General features: G+C 46.0%; 1 protein-coding gene across 1 annotated transcript in view; it reads right to left on the reverse strand.

Annotated features, from left to right (window-relative positions):
• Positions 1 to 18,336, reverse strand: part of HS1BP3 (HCLS1 binding protein 3) — a 455,856-nt gene that overhangs the window by 339,144 nt on the left and 98,376 nt on the right. Inside the window, exon 2 of the mRNA XM_086926279.1 lies at positions 16,781 to 16,946. Within this exon, the coding sequence (XP_086782405.1) occupies positions 16,781 to 16,946 (166 nt within the window). The remainder of the gene's footprint in view (positions 1 to 16,780; positions 16,947 to 18,336) is intronic.

Raw genomic sequence — 18,336 nt, forward strand, 5'->3', positions numbered from 1 at the left:
TTAAAACAGGGGAAAAAGAAGGTTAAACTAAGCAAGCACAATATACCGTCAAAACAAGGCAAAAGACACTCGCAGCGGCGGCAGCCGGCAAACGAGGCAGCAGCGAGGCAGAGGGCAGGCAGGGGGCACACACAGCAGCTGGTGGCCGTGCGGCGCGGGGGTGTCCCACAAGTGGGTCACACTCACCTGCGTCGCACGGTCGCCATTTAAGGCCAAGTGCGCGGGTGGGCGGGGCAGCTGGGAGGCGGGAGCGGGGAGGGTTACAGAAGACAAAAGGGGGAGGGACAAGCGGCGGTGGCGGGAAGGGAGGGCGGGGGGCGACGAGGTAGGCGGACAACAAGGAAGGAGAGCAAACACGGAGAATACAATAAAACAGGCACAAAATAAGCGTTAAAACAGGGGAAAAAGAAGGTTAAACTAAGCAAGCACAATATACCGTCAAAACAAGGCAAAAGACACTCGCAGCGGCGGCAGCCGGCAAACGAGGCAGCAGCGAGGCAGAGGGCAGGCAGGGGGCACACACAGCAGCTGGTGGCCGTGCGGCGCGGGGGTGTCCCACAAGTGGGTCACCACTTATATTTATTGATGATATTTTGAGTGCGAATACTTGGCTCATGTGCCTGTTCAAACCAATTCATCTGTGTTATTTTTGGGGCCAACTGGATTTTGTTTTTGGGATAACTGTTCATGGATATTTCTTCACGAAATAGGTGCTAAAAACGAAAGATTAAAGATATGCATCTAGTTTTTAATTTTCAATTGCATGCTGATATAATTAGCCCATAATGTTCAAACATTTCTGGCAGATTTCATGATGTGTAGTCCAGGGCAACTATATTGTAAAATGTGTGCCAACTGCTTTCTGAAATGGCGCCACTGTGCTAATATTCAGGGTAGATTATATCACGGTGGATTCATTGGCATGCTGCTCTACTATTTCAGTATGAATTAGGTGTTGATATTTTGGGCGCAAGATATGCAGAGATTTGGAACATTATTACAGTTTAACATTTCAGTACATTTTGTATCCTTATTTAAAATATAACTATCTGGTCTTTGTGCAAATACATGGCCAATCAACTGGTGTTTTGTGGGAGAATCTTAACTTTCAATTGTGGGCATGTCCTTGCAAATATACTTGGAACTATGTTTGTTTGGGGTAATTGCTTTATTGATGTCGGGTAATTACTGTACCAAAATAGGGCAACTATTTTGCTGATCAGGCAATGGTGACTATTCTGCGTGTAATGATTTTGTGGTTCCTAATAATGGACGAACACTTCCATGCCAACCATATACTTATCATTTGGGAGCAGTTAAAAGCCGTTTCTGGAATTGGCGTAACCTCTGCTATTTTTATCCACTCACCCAAAAAATGCCTAAATTACCTAAAGTTGCTTTTAAAAATAGATGTTCACCGCGACTGGTAAAGTGTTAGCAATGGAAGTCAATTCACCAAAATACCAGGGGTAGCGGAAGTGACATCACACAACCCTTTGACCTTCACTTTCACTGACACACACGATTACACACATCACACATTCACACTCTCTCTCACGTAAACACACTCTCACCCACAAGCATGTGCGCAGTATACATTTAAAATGTGCATTTTTTTTTACTCACCACATCTGCAAGAGAAGGTCATATTCCAGCTAATTGTACTCTATTTTAATTATAGTAATAGTGAAAAATGTAATATGGTTCACTTTTAGTGTCAGAAAATAAAGGAGTCAAGCCCCAACCTAATCCATAAGGACAAGTTGACTGTTTCTGGCAATTATATTGCCACCTCTGCGGTCAGGGGTCGCAAAGGCAGTGCCAGGGGTTGCAAGGGGCATGCCAGGGGTCTCAGTTACTACCCCTGGTGACCCCGAAGTGATGTCCATGAAGTTAGCAAGAATCAATTATAAGGCTTTAAAAGCTTACTCGCCTCTAATTTAGGAAAGATCTGAAGACGCTAAAGACCACTACACCCCAATGCATCAACAGTCCAAAAACAAGCTACCTCTCCTTTCACTCTTGGGTTTTATGCTGGACATTAACCATGTGCAACACTCCACTGCTTTTTAGCTAGGTTTGCGCTATAGAACTACCACATACATACATATATGTATTGATCTTTTGAGTCATGCATCGAACCAAAAATTAGAGGTGTGTAAAGTTTTTATTACACAAGTGAGTTCTCACAAAGATCCCAATTATTGGAAACCCAAAGTTCACAGAGTTTCCCACTTTTTCTGCAAGGTATTCACATGCCAACTGGCAATATTTTCTCACAAGTGTTAGTTGGAGCCAAAAATGCAAGGTCGCTTTCATTTCTTTTTTTGCGTATTTATATAGCGAGATCCTGGTCCAAGGGCCTTTACAAGAACACCAGAATAAGATGCATATATTTTTAGGCAAGGGGAGATTGAGTGATTTGCCCAGAATTACAGAATGTTGAGACGAGGTTGGGAATCGAGCCTGGTTCCCCAGTTTTATGGTCAACAACCCTTGACAGCGAAGCAACATCTCCAGCATTAACTTTAAAACCCTTCAACCGTTTTCCTCCAACTTTGCAACTGGATGTAGTTGGTGATCAAAACAACTTGCAAGGTATGCAGATGTCCAAATTTTAACAGAACAAACACACGCAGAAAACTTTGCGATCTATGTGTAGCAATTAAAGTATGTGCAAGAATTACAGGAAGTTTGCGGGAAGCAAAGAGGTGAAATTTCTCACACCATATCAAAAATCAGTTTTAATTATAGCTGATAGTTCACCACTCATGCAAGGCTGTACAGACATTTTCTCCTCTGTAGTTTGTGGGTAGGTGCCCTAGTCTGCTGTAACTATATTCGACCTACAATATGTCGGGCATGCTAGCAATGTATGTATTCCATTTTATTCAGAAAAAAAGTAATACACTTTTTAAAACAATTGCGTGATCTGGGAGACTCTCAAACCTTAGTTTACGACTGTTTTTAACATCATAGAGTAGTTTGCTAGAAAATAAGGCGTTTTATAAAGTAGAAAAATGTTACATACATTACAGTGGAAAATACCCACTGCTTCTTCTTTCAAAGTATCTTTTGACCAAATCCTGGTTAAAGGGAATATATTTACTAATTGTAGTGAAAAAATACAAATTTAACCACAGATAAAGGAAATATCTTTTGAAGTGAAAGAAACCCATCGACTATTTAGAAACATGTCAATAACCATAGTTGGGCAATACATTTCTTAAATATTTGCTTTAAATACATGTTTTGCCAACCTCATTTATTATTTGAAAAGTTTTATAAAACGAGAACATGACCCTTACGAATATCAGAGCACGGTAAAAGTGGCAAAAGCAAGAATAAAACAACACAATGGAAGAAAAAAATGAGGTAGTTAAATAATCACACGGTCAAACAAATGGGGGGCACAATCAAGGTCAAGGGGCACAGGAGTCAGCCAGACTGGAAGGACCAGTACAGTTTCAGAAGGTCCGTTGAATGAGATAACAAGTGAACAGAAAAGCATAAAATTCACACAAACGGTATAAAAGAAGTATCAAATCCGTAGAGAGGAGGCTAGGGAAGGTGACCAGGTTAAAGCTGTAAATGTTCACTCAAGATTAGCAATTTAACATGTTTCTTGAAAGATGCAGTAGATGGGATGGATCGGATTTCGGGAGGAAGAGCGTTGCAAATTCTGGAGCAAGACCAGTGAAAGCACGATTGTAAGTTCTTTTCTTTTTTGAATTTGGGAAAGTTCCTTTTCTCATGGAAAGTTCTAGGCCACTCATTGTAAGCCTTCCAAGGTCAGTTTTCCCTCACGAAGTTCGTAACATATTCCTCCTCTGCATAAGGAAGACTGGACCTTGAGTTTTTGCTCCCCTAGGTGAAAGAACCAGAGTACACCCAATCACACCTTCCCAGAATGCCTGCACAAATCTAGCTGACGATCAGCAATTTATTAGGGATGAGCGATAAATTCTGCTCTGCTGGCAGAGCTGGTGGAGTTTTGGTCACTCCCCGCTACGCTTGTAACGCAAAGTTCTGCCCAAACTCCGCCAAGCGATGCGTGGCAGATTTTTTTCTTGCACACGTCTTGCCAACAGTGAGTTGGCAGGCGAGAATTGGTATCCCCTAGCGTTCAGGGGCTAAGTGGGCACCCGGAAAGATTTTATCCAGTGCGGCTAGTCGCAGGCGGTCACGACCGCTCGCAGTGAGAAAACTGTTGGTGGAGTAGAAAATCTACTCGAGCGGCAACAAAATCAACTTGAGAAGCAGCGCCCTCTGGAGCACCGCTTGGTGCTGCTTGCGCAGATCTTTCAACGTGAATTATTATTATTATTATTATTATTGCATTTATTGAGCGCACAGCTACCCGGAGGTTTCCCGGCGCTTGCCTTGGGAACCCGTCCTGGCTTTTCCCTGTGAGATAGCCTCTACAGGGCATCCCCAAGGTGAAAGCCAGGCATCCCGCCGCAGGGGGGCCGTTGTGGAGATTAAGCAAGCTTAATGCCCAGAGTTGCAGAGTGAGAACCCATGATTAGAGCAGGCACCGAAGCGAGAATTATCGAGTCCATGGACATTTGAGCTCAAGACCCTGCCGCGTCGGGAATTGAACCCTGGTCCCGGGTCTGACCTCAGCTTCCGGGTCTGCCTGCTCTACACCGTGAGCCACACTTCTCCACATCAAGCTCCTGACGCTAAAAGTTGACTTTTCATATAACTCTGCAGGAATCCGCAGAGTGAAACTCCGAGAGTTTCGCCCACCCCTACAATTTATTTAACATTTGTAATGCAGACATCATAGCTCTACTAATGTCTGCAGCCATATCATCCCTGTCGGTAGACCTTCGAGGAATTTATGAAAAAAAAGATAATGTATGAAGACATTGATAAGCAGAGCTCTCTTGATTTTGTTATCATTTATAATTTAAACTCATCAACTAGATTTCAGGGACACATACAAAACGTGCAGGTGGTATGAGAAGTGTGATTATGTCATGTTTTTATAAGCACTTCGAAGGAGCCTCCTCGCTGACTCAGCACTGTAAGAAAAAAATACATCAGACGCGCAGTATCACTCTTTAGTGTGGAAAGAACAATTAAATGCAATTTCCGCCTAACCGTAACCCAATTAATCTCTTTCATATATAACAAATAACTGAGCTTAGAACTCAAGATGAAAACATTTTTGAATGAACCAAGTTATCCTGGTTGCAGAGTGCCACCTGGCCTCTCCTATACCCTGTAGCCATGTTACACTCTGAGGGCTGAGTGCGGTCCGAGGAGATAAATAAACAGGCAGATGATCGTTCAAGGCCATTGCCGACAGGCATACCGTACATGAGTGAGTGTTAGTCTTTTAAAGAGTGGTCCCCGGCCATGTGTCACTGTTACCGGCAGGCCGTTACCCCGACACTGGCAACAAAGTCAGCGCAACCCTGCCCAGCCTGTCTGCACCCTGCCTGTGTTCACCGAAAATCACAATGGCAGAGTCCGCGCACTGTGCTGCTCGAGACTAAGGAGCTCAGAGGCACCAGTCATCTGCCACGAGACTTGGCCACGCGGTCGGGTGCTGTGTACATGGTGGGTGAGTGCGGCTGCCTGCTGAATGTTCCTGGCCCACGCCTTGGGTCCCTTGTGCCTGAAGGTGCTCGTCTGAGTCAGAGGACCCAATCTTACCTGCCACAACGCAGCTGCTTGACACAGGAGAAGAAGTTCTGCGTTTCCTCATGCCGCACTGCTCCACGACTGCCACCAGAGGCCCTTCCCCTCCTCGTGTCCTACCAGCCTGCATGGCCTAACTACAGTGGCGTAACACAAGCCCCCGCAGACCCCGCCTTGCGGGGGGGCCTCGCCCTCCTGGGGGTCCCGGCCGGGCCCCTCCTCACGTCACTCAGCAGTACAATACAATACGCTGTAGGCTGAGGCAGTGCGCTGGCCTCGGCAGGCAGGGGCCCCTGCGAGTATTTGAGATGGTGCGGGCGGGGCGCGCCCCCCCCCCCCCCCCCCCCGAGAGGCTGGCTGGGAATCTTTTAAATGGTGGTGCGGCCGGGCCCCGGCCGGGGCCACCCTGAGTCTAGTGTTCAAATTGGTGCGTGCGGGGCCCCGGCCGGGCCCGAGTCATCGATGGCCTGGGGGGCCGGGGCCCCGGCAGGGGCCCGAGAGCAAGTCCGAAATGGTGCGGGGGGCCCCCGGCCGTGGCCCCCGTCACCCTGTGAGTGAGTGTCTTTAGGACTGGACTGGCGGAAAGTGAAAGAATGAAAGGCCTGTCCCGTGGCCCACCGCCATTTCATAGAATCGGGCGGGCTTAGACTAAGATAACAAAAAGTCACTTTTTGTTATTTTAGTCTAAGCCCGCCTGATTCCATGAAATGGCGGTGGGCCGCGGGACAGGCCTTTCATTCTTTCACTTTCTGTTTCGCACTTCCGCCGCCGCGTATGCGCGTGGGCACTAGGGCTGGCTGCTGCTGAGCGGTTGTGAGCAATGCCAGGCAGCCCCAGGGCACGCACAACACCTCATGCGCCAGCGCCGGGTCAATAAGCAGTAAGCACTCTGGTGTGGCGTGTACGTGGCATCAGGGGCGCGGCGGCGCGCATAGCCATAATTTAAGAAGAAGTGAACTTCCCATCTCTTCGATTCCTAATCCTTCTAAGACAAAGAAAGCAGCCAGGCCCGCCCACGCTCAGCCTGTCAGATTTCCGAATCCATTCCGAAATCCGAAGACCGAAGTAAGTAGTTTTACTATGACCCGGTCCCGGCTTCAAGGAGGTGCATGGATTGCGAACTGCAGGCCTTGGTTTTGAACATTGTTTTTTCCTCAGTCTAGTTATTCATGGTTACCGGGCCACGGTGTTAACGAGAAAGAAAGAAACACCCATCGATAACCAGGCCTGATAAATTTGCACGTTACCTTTTGCCTTTTGCAGGTGGGGATCAATATTCGACCTGCCGAGAGCAGCTTTTTTTTACTGTCACTATAACCTGCAGGAACGATAACATATGTTTACACAATTACTGCATACGGGTATTGCTCTGCGCAGCTGTAATTGTGCAGTCGTTTTCCTCGTGTCTCCTGCTATTCTCAAATGAAAGCAGTTTAAAACAACAAGGTCCTCAATTATCCTTTTTTAAACGAATATTATTATCCCTGCTGGTTGAACTTGTGCCTTATGTTTTAATGCTTTTGTAACGCACAGATGTTAAAACATTTACAGTATACGTGACGTCAAATGCATTACACAGCTAATTTTGAGTAACAGTTTGTATTTGCATAACAACGCTTTGCTGCTTTTATCCATAGCTGTGTGTAAGTGAATGTGTCTCATCTTCTTGTTCATATCAAAGTTAAAATATAACCTAAAACGTTTACCTGGTGTGAAATGCATTGCACAGCTGTTTTTTTTTGGCCTGGGTGTGTATTTCGGTTTCCTTTCCTGCTGCCTATCGGTTAACAGTTACCTACTTTCTGATCGATATTAAAGCCTATTGTAATGAAAGATGATGCGTGGTCAGGGTCTTGTAGGTACACAAGTATGTTTATTCATAAGTACAAGAAGATGTTCAGTTCCAATTAATGCCCAAGTAATTGCTAAGTAAACGCCTCAGTATTTGCCAAGTAATCGCCCCACCAGGAGCAGCCTCCTGGCTGCTCAGCCCATCAAAAGAGACAGCACACATACTTAAAATCCACAACTCCAGAAAACAAAAGACAACTATAAATGACCAGCAAAATAAGATTGTCTCATGCTCAAATGAACTGTCAAAAAACAAGGAATGTTGTGAATACAGGAAGATTCGCGACGTCTTCCACGAAAACACAACATTTCTACCAACGTCACAACAAACATACAACTGTAACATGATCCCATCCTCGTCGCCAGTATTGTAATGAAAGATGATGCGTGGTCAGGGTCTTGTAGGTACACAAGTATGTTTATTCATAAGTACAAGAAGATGTTCAGTTCCAATTAATGCCCAAGTAATTGCTAAGTAAACGCCTCAGTATTTGCCAAGTAATCGCCCCACCAGGAGCAGCCTCCTGGCTGCTCAGCCCATCCAGACCAACTGACTCTCACCACCTCAAACACACACCAACATTCCGCATGACCTCATCAGACGCTGAGCAGCAAAGCAGAGGGACACCATGGGGAGAGTGCAACTAGCAGAGTAAGACTACAACAAAGCCAAATATGTATCCCTTAAAAAAAGCATTATTTCTTTTGTCTAAAGCGACACCCAATCTTTTTATTTCGGCTATGGTAAATGCATCCCGAGTGTTGCACATCTCTTCTCTTTGTGACGTACTTATGTAATGTAAGATTATTTCAAATCATAGTATTCACATCGTGGTTTGAAAATTAATTTCATATATTCATCCTTTGACGTTTCATTGTCTTTGCCGGCAGTTTTATTTCATTGGAACACCAGATTGGAATTACAACGGCAGTTTTTGCATTGGTTTCCTGAGAATGCCTGCTCATGAATAACGACACATTAGTATTTAAAATGAGTCCGCACACTGTTTACTGTGACATTCCTAGGTATTGTTTGTTAATTATTTACAATACATAGCAAAAGTGCACGTATTGGCAATTGTACCTAGCATAGAGAGTCTGCGTCTTTGGGTGGTCAGATCGGCTCACACTTTGGTCCTGGTGTGCAGAACACACGCTCCACTCCACTTTATTCCCCTTTACATACTGAAAACTCTGATTTGGGTGTCACGACTTTATCTGATACTATATGTATCAGGTGTGTGTGTTCTGTTTTAATTTTTTTTGAGGCAGAGATAGTGAGAAAGTATAGTTGTTTTTGTAATAGACCGGAGAGAAAATCCAAAAAGAAATAAAAACTATGCCTCTAAGCACCTGTGTCGCTCTTTATTCAATGGGAATGCCTCGGGCATTTCATTGTTTGGGTTGAACATCTGTGACATTATAGAAGTGGGCCAGTCCTATTCAAGTCAGTGTTGACCCGGGGTTTTGCAGAGCTATACTGCGGTTGGCGTGGAGTGACAACGGAGTGAGATATGAATATGATGTTCTTGTTCTGGCATTTACAAGTGTTTGTCATGGTTGCATCTGCTTTATGAAGAATGCATTTTTTAACAAATATTATCGCTGTACCAGGAGGGTTTGTTACACGTATGAATGCATATCTGTTTGTCCTACATGGAACCAAACTGTTGAGTGAATTTCCATTGTTGGACAAGGGTGTAAGTACTTGTGCGCAGCTGTTTGTGAGACATATTGCTGGAACTCGTGAATCTCCCATGTCATTCAGCTGCACAAAACCTCATCCACAGAGAACGATCCTTCTAAAACTCTTGGATTGTAGAAAATGGCAAGGCAAGCCTTAACAGGCTGAATCTGATCAGCTTATGTTGTTGTTCATACCAGTGCTACTATAAGCCACCTCGCTGGACCTCTTTTTTATTGATCTCCTAAGGACAGATTTATGAGCCAAGCTTGTGGCTAAATGTTTTTAAAAAGACTGCTCAAGCAGTTGCATTATTGTACTGAACTGTCCTACCCGCTAAACAGACAAATGATTCTTACAAAGTTGTAAACTAGAAGAAGCTATTTTTCCAGGAACCTAGAGTGAGGCCTTAAGCCAAAAGAAAGCTGGAGCCATTTTGTTTCTGCAGTAGGCAAGGGAAGGAGTTATGGGGAGTATTATCCTGAAACTGGCTGGGACACACCAGAATGTTTTTTTTAACGTGGATGGATGCACATATGACTTCTCTTTAGGTCTGGGGTGACAGTGTAGGTGTCGCCTGATCTGGTTTTATCAGTAGAAATTAAACTCTTAGAAGCACTAGTGAGAGAGCCCAAATGTTGATATCATTGAGTACAAATTATAGCTCAGCTGAAAGAGTGCATGTATTGCACTTTCTGCCTTGTGCGACAACCTGTGCTCAGTACAAGGGTGCGTTGTTACGTAGACAAACCTTTGATCAACGCTATAGGTCTGATCTGTTTATTTGTGAAAATTTTGCCTATTCATACTTTGTCAGTTACTTATGATGAGGCATATTATTAGACATTTGCGTTTGCACTTCTGTAGCTTGCATTGAACTATCAGACTGGTCTGGAACATCCTTATCCTGCTATGTTTTTACAGAAGTGCTGGTTTCAACCAACAACACCCCCTCAGTTACATAATCTGCTTTTGACAGGATTGTTGCAAATGCCATAGCGTGTATGTTGAGAGTGTTTCCCACTTTCTCACTAGAACTTACAGAAAGACAATATAGAGGCATTTCATTTAAATGTTGGAGGTTTCAAAGCAAAATATGCTAGATTTCTGGGTGGTAGGGCAAAGTGGTACATGGTGGGCCGCGCCGCCGGGGAGGCATGATGGCCCGCGCCACGTGGGGGGGCCCCCTCCATGTGCTTTGCAGGGGGGCCCCCTCAAGTTTCGTTACGCCACTGCCTAACTACCATCCGCCTGCCACCTTCACCCTGACTATGTGCCCCTTCCTATAGTGGACTCTGAGGCCGCCTGCTTCTCCCTGGGCCCCATCACACGCCTGCTCTAGTTGACAGAGGCCCAAGGAGAGCTACGTGGACCATGGTATCGCTAAGGAGCCTAGAGAGGAAAGGCTCAGCTTGATAAACTGCAAACAAATATAGATAGGTCAAAAGAAAATAAAAGGAGGGGAAATTAAGGGGGAATGAGATAAAAATAAAGTAAGAGGCCAGTCAAGGTGAAGGAAACACTGGTGCATGCAATCACATGAGCAGCACAGTGAAGAGGGCACACAGTCAACAAAGTAAGACGAGTTCAGGTCACATGCGCCCACACAGCAAAAGCACAAAGGCAAACACTAGCTGAAAATCAGCCACACGCAGACAAGGACCGCACAAATCTGACAAATTCGTCAAAGTGTAAGAGAGCCATAGGCAGCAAGTAGCAGCCGTGTTAACTGTCTGATCTGGCCATAGTGGAGCCAAGATGGTGCCTATTAATAAGGTGTTTGCAGCATTACTTCCGCGCCACGCGGGAGAAAGAAGACGCAGTCATGAGGTCACTACCAATGCACTTCAGAGGTGCAGAATTCTATGAGTTGTTCGAAACCCTACTAAACACAGGCAATGATGATGATTTCGACATGGCAGTAGCTGCACTGAACAGGCACTCCTACCCTCAGCTCAATCCAGACTACGAGCGCTTCAAACTGCGCCAAGTCAAGTAAACAGACACCAAATCAGTTGACACGTTCTATGCCTGGTTAAGAAACTTGCAAGCATTTGTGTGAACATTAACCAACAAGAAGAGATACGAGCGCAAATCATACAAGGTTGCAAATCGCGGTGCTACAGCAGTTGATCTTAAGGCAGCCAGGCTTCGCACTGGATAACATATTAGACTTGGCCCATATACCCGAAATGTCTAACAGCCGCACTAATGAGATAGAAATGGCCCTGTGCAAAGGTGCGACCACCACCAGCTACCTGAAAGACAAAAGAATTGACGCAATCCAGAAAGGCCAAGTGCCTACTCAGCAGGGAAGCAACCCCAAACAACCAGGTGTCAGCTGTGGCAACTGCAGTATGGAACATAAGGGCCCAGGCATGGAGAGGACAGACTTGCTCTAAGTGCAGCAAGGCCAACCACTTCGCGAAAGTGTACCGGAGTTGGAGGCACAATGCAGGATACCCAAGGAGAACTATTACAACCCTTCGCCAGCTATCCCTTGATTAAGCTGCCGACACCAAGAAGACCAATGTTGATGGAGCAGGTGCCTTCAGGATGATGAAGAAGACAACGTCTTTGTGCTGAGAGAGAAGACAACAAGACAAGACCACCTCCAATATGTACAGTGGAGCTAGGAGGCATCCCTCTGGAAGCCCTCATCGTCACGGGGGCATCTGAAAATGTGATAGACTCAGAGCAATTTAAGAAGTTATTCCTCGTCTGGCGCTGTCACCCAGTCAGGACAGCATCAACACCTATGGAGAGACAGAGCTGCTACCCCTCAGAGGGACGCTAGAGGTGGACATAGCAAGCGACGACCGCTCGACCAGAGCAAAGTTACATATCACGGAGGGAGGCAAAGGCACGCTGCTGAGCTGTCATAGCCCTCAAACTAGTGTTCTTCATGAAGCAAGCGCATGAATCCCATGCCAACACCATGCTCACTGAAATTTCTCAACCGTTCTTAGGAAAAGTAAAAGGGAAACAAATCAAGTTACGCATTGACTACTCATTCCAACCCACAGCATTACGACACCAAAGAGTCCCTTTTTAACTCAAACCACAGGTGGAACATGAACTAAAAGCTTTGAAGAAACAAGGAGTCATTGAGAAAGTGGATGGCCCTACATTCTGGGTATCCTCGCTAGAAAGTGCACCTAAGCCAAACAACCAGGAGCAATACGGCTGTGCGTAGAATGAGGCTCCCAAACCAGGCTGTTCGGTGAGAACACCACATTACGCCGACCGTGGATGATATCATAGCGGACCTGAACGGGGCAAAATGATTCTCGTAGCTAGACCTCAACTCGGGTACCACCAGCTGGTGCTCACCCCAGAAAGTTGCTATATCATCACCTGTTCTACACACTTGGGCCTCCGATGATAACAAAGACTAAGCTTCAGCATTTCATCCACAGCAGAGGTGTTTCAGAATATCTTCAGAGAAACTCTCTCCGGGCTAATGGGAGTGATCAACCTTAATGATGACATTGTGGTCTTCTCCGAGAGCCTCGGGGAGCATCACACAAGACTAAAAGCCATCCTGCAACAACTGGCGGACTGTGGCCTGACGCTACATATTCTCACGAGAGGGACTCAAAGTCGATCCCAAAAAGGCAGATGCCAGACAGAATGCGAATGTGACCCAGAATGCAACAGAAGTGCAGAGTTCCTGGGGACGGAAAAATACTGTGGAAGATTCACAGCAAATCTCGCCATGATGTTTGAGTCGCTGGGAGCCATCACACAAACAGGTGCTCCGTGGGAGTAGAACACCAATGCACATTCAGCATTTCGTTCCATAAAAGGAGCCCTCCTCGACAAGGCCACCATGGCATACTTCCACCCACAGTGAAACATGGAGTTGGCATTTGACACCAGCCCCAGGGAACTTGGAACAGTGCTTCTGCGAGATAAAATGGACAAAGAATGGGTACCTGTGGCGTACACCAGCATAGCACTCTCTGATATGGAATCCTGTTACGCTCAGATGGAGCAGGAAGCCCTGGCCATAAGATGTGCATGCCGCCATTTCCACTTTGATCTATATGGTCAACAATTCAGAGTGCTCACCGTTCATAAACCCCTCTTGCTGCTTTTCGCTGGAACCACCTGCCTCGCTACCTTAAGGATCAAAAGATGGGCCATACAGATGCAGCCTTATTCATTTGAAGTTGTCTATTGACCAGGGGCCAAAAACCCTGCCAACTACTTGTCAAGGAACACCTCCACGCGCAAAAGAAGTCAAAAGACAGAAGATGACAGTACAAAATAAGCTTATGAAAAAATACGGTCTTTGAGAAATGGCTAGTGGCGAAGGAATCAGACAAACATCTTATCACAGAACTTTACAAAATGCTCAAACCTCCCGCCCCTTCAGGCAAGACGGCAGGTCAAAAGAGGTGGGAGGCAGAACTGGGGTGGGCCCCATCACCCAAAGAATGGAGCTCGGTGTACTACAGAGCCTCTCACACCATTCGAAATACTGCAGGCAGGGAGGCGGCGACGAAGTTAGCTATATACTGGCACCTCACTCCATCCCGGCTCAATAAAAGTAACCCCGCACGTAGCGCGCTATGCTGGAGGGGCTGCGGGGAAAGGGGAAAGAGGCACCTTAACTCACCTCCTCTGGGAATGCCGAGAAGTCCAGGAATATTGGAAGACAGTCCTGGATGACATTGATTCTACATTTGACAATGAAATCCCTAGATTCCCAGCTTATACCATCTTAGGTCTACCCAACGCACTCACCTTCCCCCTAAAACCTCCCAGAGGCCGCCAGATGGGGATTGCTATGCAGGCTGCTACACAACATGTTCTGTCCCTCTGGGGCTCCAACACCAGGCCCACTCATACGGGGTGGCTGCATAAAATATCGTTCACTTTGGGAATGGAACGTATTCACGCCATGCTCACACACTCCACGGCTGCTTACCAGAAAGTATGGCTTCCATTACTGTCTCTGCTATCCAAAGAATTTAACGAGGTCACGTGCCCTAGATACCTCCGCATATTGCGACTCACAGCGAACACACATGACCCCCCGAGCTCATCTGGGTGATTGCATCCTCTACTATATGACCACAGCTATGTTAGTTTCACGGGTCTGGCACACTGGGTGGGGTGGGAAAAGGGAGGGGGACGGGGGATTGGGTGGGACTTTTGGTTATGTTTTTTACCTATGCAATTTCATTACCTCATTACAAGAGACATTTGCAAGCCAGGCACTACACCATTGTTATGTCGATTACCACCGGCCATCTATCTGCTTTACAGAATTTATGTACCTATTTGCTTTGGTGGCTTCTCCTGTCTGATCTGCCTCCTTCATACTGTAATATCTACTGTTACTTTTGAAACCAATAAAACAAATTTAAAACAAAAAAGACAGAAGATGAGGAGGAGACCGAAGAGTTTCTGCAGATGATCGTACAAGTGAGGTATTTGCGAGTCAAGACAGTTTGCTGCTGCAAGGCCGGCAGAAATGCATTCCCCGGGAGTCTGTGGGCCCTGGTAGTCAGCCTGGCACACCAAGGGCACCAAGGGATCGCACAGCAAAGTATGGTTCCTATGGATGGACATGCTGGTGGACGAGAAAGTGCAGAGCTGTAACTCTTGGGCCATCACCAGCAGAGACCCGCCACCAGCCCAAGGGCTAACTGAAGAGCCCAGCCTCGCACCATGGTCCAAGACAAGCATACTGTTTCGGAATTTCCTGGTGGTGGAGCTGGCGCATTCCACAGTATTTTCTTATGTGAAGCCTATTCTGTAGAAGTCATTTGCGCTGCTCGACGTGCTGGAAGAGATCAAGTCTGACAAAGGCCACCATTCCAGGAACAGAAGTTCCCGGAATACCTGTCACCGCTCACCATTCACCACCTAAAAATAACCCCCCAATGGCCCCAAGCTAACAAGGAGGTTGAGAGGTTCATGCTAACCCTGAACTGGGCCCTAAGGATAGAAGTAGATAAGGCCGAAGATACAGAGTGTTGCTTAAACAAGTTTATGTTGGTCTACCGGCAGACCCCGCATAACACCACCAACTGCGCCCCCGCCAATTTGATGTTCTGTGACATTGAAGCCACTCAACTCAAGAGAAAAGCCATCAATGATAAGGCCAGCATACAGCGCCGAGCGCAGAGTCCTGCTCTGCAGTTCGGGACCCCAGTTATAGTGAAAGACCGACACCTTGGACAAAAGTTTAGGATCCCCTATGAGCCGGAAGTCTGGAGAATCAAGAAGATCAATGTCACCATGGTCACTGTTCAGCGAGGATGCCGGGCGGCAGTGCGGAATAGATCATGGTTCAAGAGGGCTGCTGTAGCCTCAGATAGGGCAGATGAAGACTTGGAGAACATTGGATAAGGAGACGCTGGCTCCTCCATCTCTACTAGAATTCATAGTCCTCCAATAGGTGCTGACAATGGAGAGGGCTCTGCCGCAAATTTACCATCAGCCTGTGCCGGCGAAAGGCAGCCGACATCCCTGGCTGGGGAAATCAGTGACAGCAGTCTTTTGAGCAGAGGAGAAGAATGCACTACGAAGAAGCAGAGGTATGGTCTCTGGCCTAACCCAACTCCAAGCCTGAGACTTTGTGTCCCTTACTTGCTGTTTGAACATTTAAATCATTAACTTCCACCCAGCCCAGAGGCGCAACTAGAGCCAAATTTCGGGGGGAGGTGGTTGGTAAACATTTGGGGGGGGGGGCTAATTCTTCCAGCAATAGGCAGAGTGGAGATGCAGGGGCTCTGAGAAGCTGAAAAAACAACAAAGCCTTGTTAAAAAGTGAATGGTCTTTTAAAGACCTGTGAAGTACTCGGTGCGGCTGGTGGCTCAAAAACTGTGTGTGTGTGTCCGGGAAGCTGTCTCAGGCCAGGCTGACACACACGATGGAGGGGGATGAAGCCATTTGAGCCCTATGGGCGTTGCGCGCCGGACGCGGCCCATACTACACTGTATCCACTTTACACTACGAGGGCCGGGAGCTGGCGGATCGCTAGATGCCACTTAGCATACCGCGTGTGAGTTAGTGTTAGTCCTTTAAACAGTGGTCCCTGGCCACGTGTCACTGTTACCAGTAGGCCGTGAACCCTATACTAGTGTATTTAAAAGGTATACTTTTCATTGTCCATCAGTAACTTAAACGTGCTGTTTGTACAGTTTTTAATATGAGATATGCCTATGGATCAAAGCCATATATGCTTCTTAATAACAATCTTTTACTTTTATATTTTCTTCTAAAACAGACACCCTTCTCCTACCTCGCCGCCAAGACATGGAACTCCCTCCCCACCCACCTCCGCCTGACCCAGGACCACCTCGCCTTCAGGAAGCAACTCAAGACCTGGTTGTTCGAGCAGTAGCAGATCCCACTCCCCCAGCGCCTTGAGACCCTCTGGGTAAGTAGTGCGCTATATAAATGCGATGATTGATTGATTGATTGACCCTGATAATAAAAAAAAGCAAGCTGGTTTTAACTGGTTTTCATCAATGAAAGCATTTCGCTGCCCCTTTTTCATGCCGCCCAAAAAATTCTGCATCTTTATTGGGCCGGCTCCGTTTTACCAGATATATCGAGAACTCGCTACTCACCACAAACTGCACCGCATCCTCGGACTTGTGCTTTGCAGATTTGAAGGCGGGAAGCCTGGTCACGACCAAAATGTGATACTCCACGTGCCCAGACATCATCTTGCCCCGGAACTCTTGGTATTCAGGCACTGACACGTCGATCCCGGTGTGGGCATTCTGAATGTGCCTAAGATTAAGACATTACAACCAAGTCAATTTTAAGTTCATTCCTAGGTTAAAGATTTTTAAAAAACATAATTTTTTTAGAGGACACTTGAAGACCATGATAGAAAAGTAGTATTTCTGTTTCGATACTTCATCTAAGCATGCCTTCACGTTTCTTAACTTTTTGGAAACACTGCCATCTTCTGGAAAAAAATGAAACTCTTTTAAAGAGCTCAAATGCTCTTAGCTCTTTGAAAGAGTTGATTCAAACTCGTTTCCGTATACAGTCAGACTAAAGCAGAAAATATGCTCAGGCACAGCTTTAAAAGGAAAAAAAATAAGTGTAGGTACTCGCCAAATTGAGATGTGGACTAGGGAGTGTGGCTTGGGGGCGGGGCTGCATAGCTGCCAAGGTTTCAGATTGCTATGTGTGACATTTTCATTTTTTCAGTGTAAATATGAGTGACATTTCACCGACTATGAGTGACAATTCCTTGTGCGCAAAATCATGCAATGAAAATGAGGGGAACATATAAATATCAGAAAGGACACCTATTTGAGCAATGGGATGGTCTTTTGGATCATGTGTTCAGCCACACGTAGTTAATCTAAAACGGTGTGGACCAGACTGGTGACCAAAAACTCTAAAAAATGATAAAACAGGCAATTGACTTTCTCCATCTATGCATGAAGGATCTGGAAAACCATTCCTGTATCCATTAGGACTGCCTCAACACTGCTCCAACTGAGTAAAGAGTTGTAGAAGAGCATGACAGCACAATGTAGTAATATTACATGCCTCTCAGTCCTCACAGAACCCAGGTACCTCTCCCATCACTCGCTGACTGTACTTGTGCCTTTGACCCTGTACAGCACACCACTTGTCTTGGTTTGTGCTATTAAAATAGCATATACTTAGAATAATCTCCCTTCACTGACATAGAACTTCACAGTACACTACATGCACAGGTACAAGTATGCAAACATGTTTCTTAGTCATTTATGGTGACTACTAACTAGAATGTTAGCAGAGAAGCAATGTTAAATACAATAATCAAATAAAACAATCTTTTTATTTTAAAAGTAGCACTACAAATCTGGATAACAATGTTAAAGTTATTTTAAAATAGTAGTGTATTACCAATGCACGCTTAAACAAATGAAAAATGTTTATTTGCTATTATTCTTGTACCCCAACTCGGTTCCAACAGTGCGCCTGCCTGGAAGCCCTCGCTGCCTGTGCACTTACTTAGTTCCAGCATTTCCTAGAGGCCCTGGCTGCCTGTGCAACGGCTCGGGTGTAAATGTCCGAAAATCCACCTCTGCTCTGTAGACAGAAGACGACTGATATGGTGAAAGGCTTCAGAGCAGCCCTGCCTGCAATTGTGTCTGAAATTAAAGGATCAGCTCTT

The sequence above is a fragment of the Lissotriton vulgaris genome, chromosome 6 (genome assembly GCF_964263255.1).
Source record: "Lissotriton vulgaris chromosome 6, aLisVul1.2, whole genome shotgun sequence".
NCBI lineage: Eukaryota > Metazoa > Chordata > Amphibia > Caudata > Salamandridae > Lissotriton > Lissotriton vulgaris.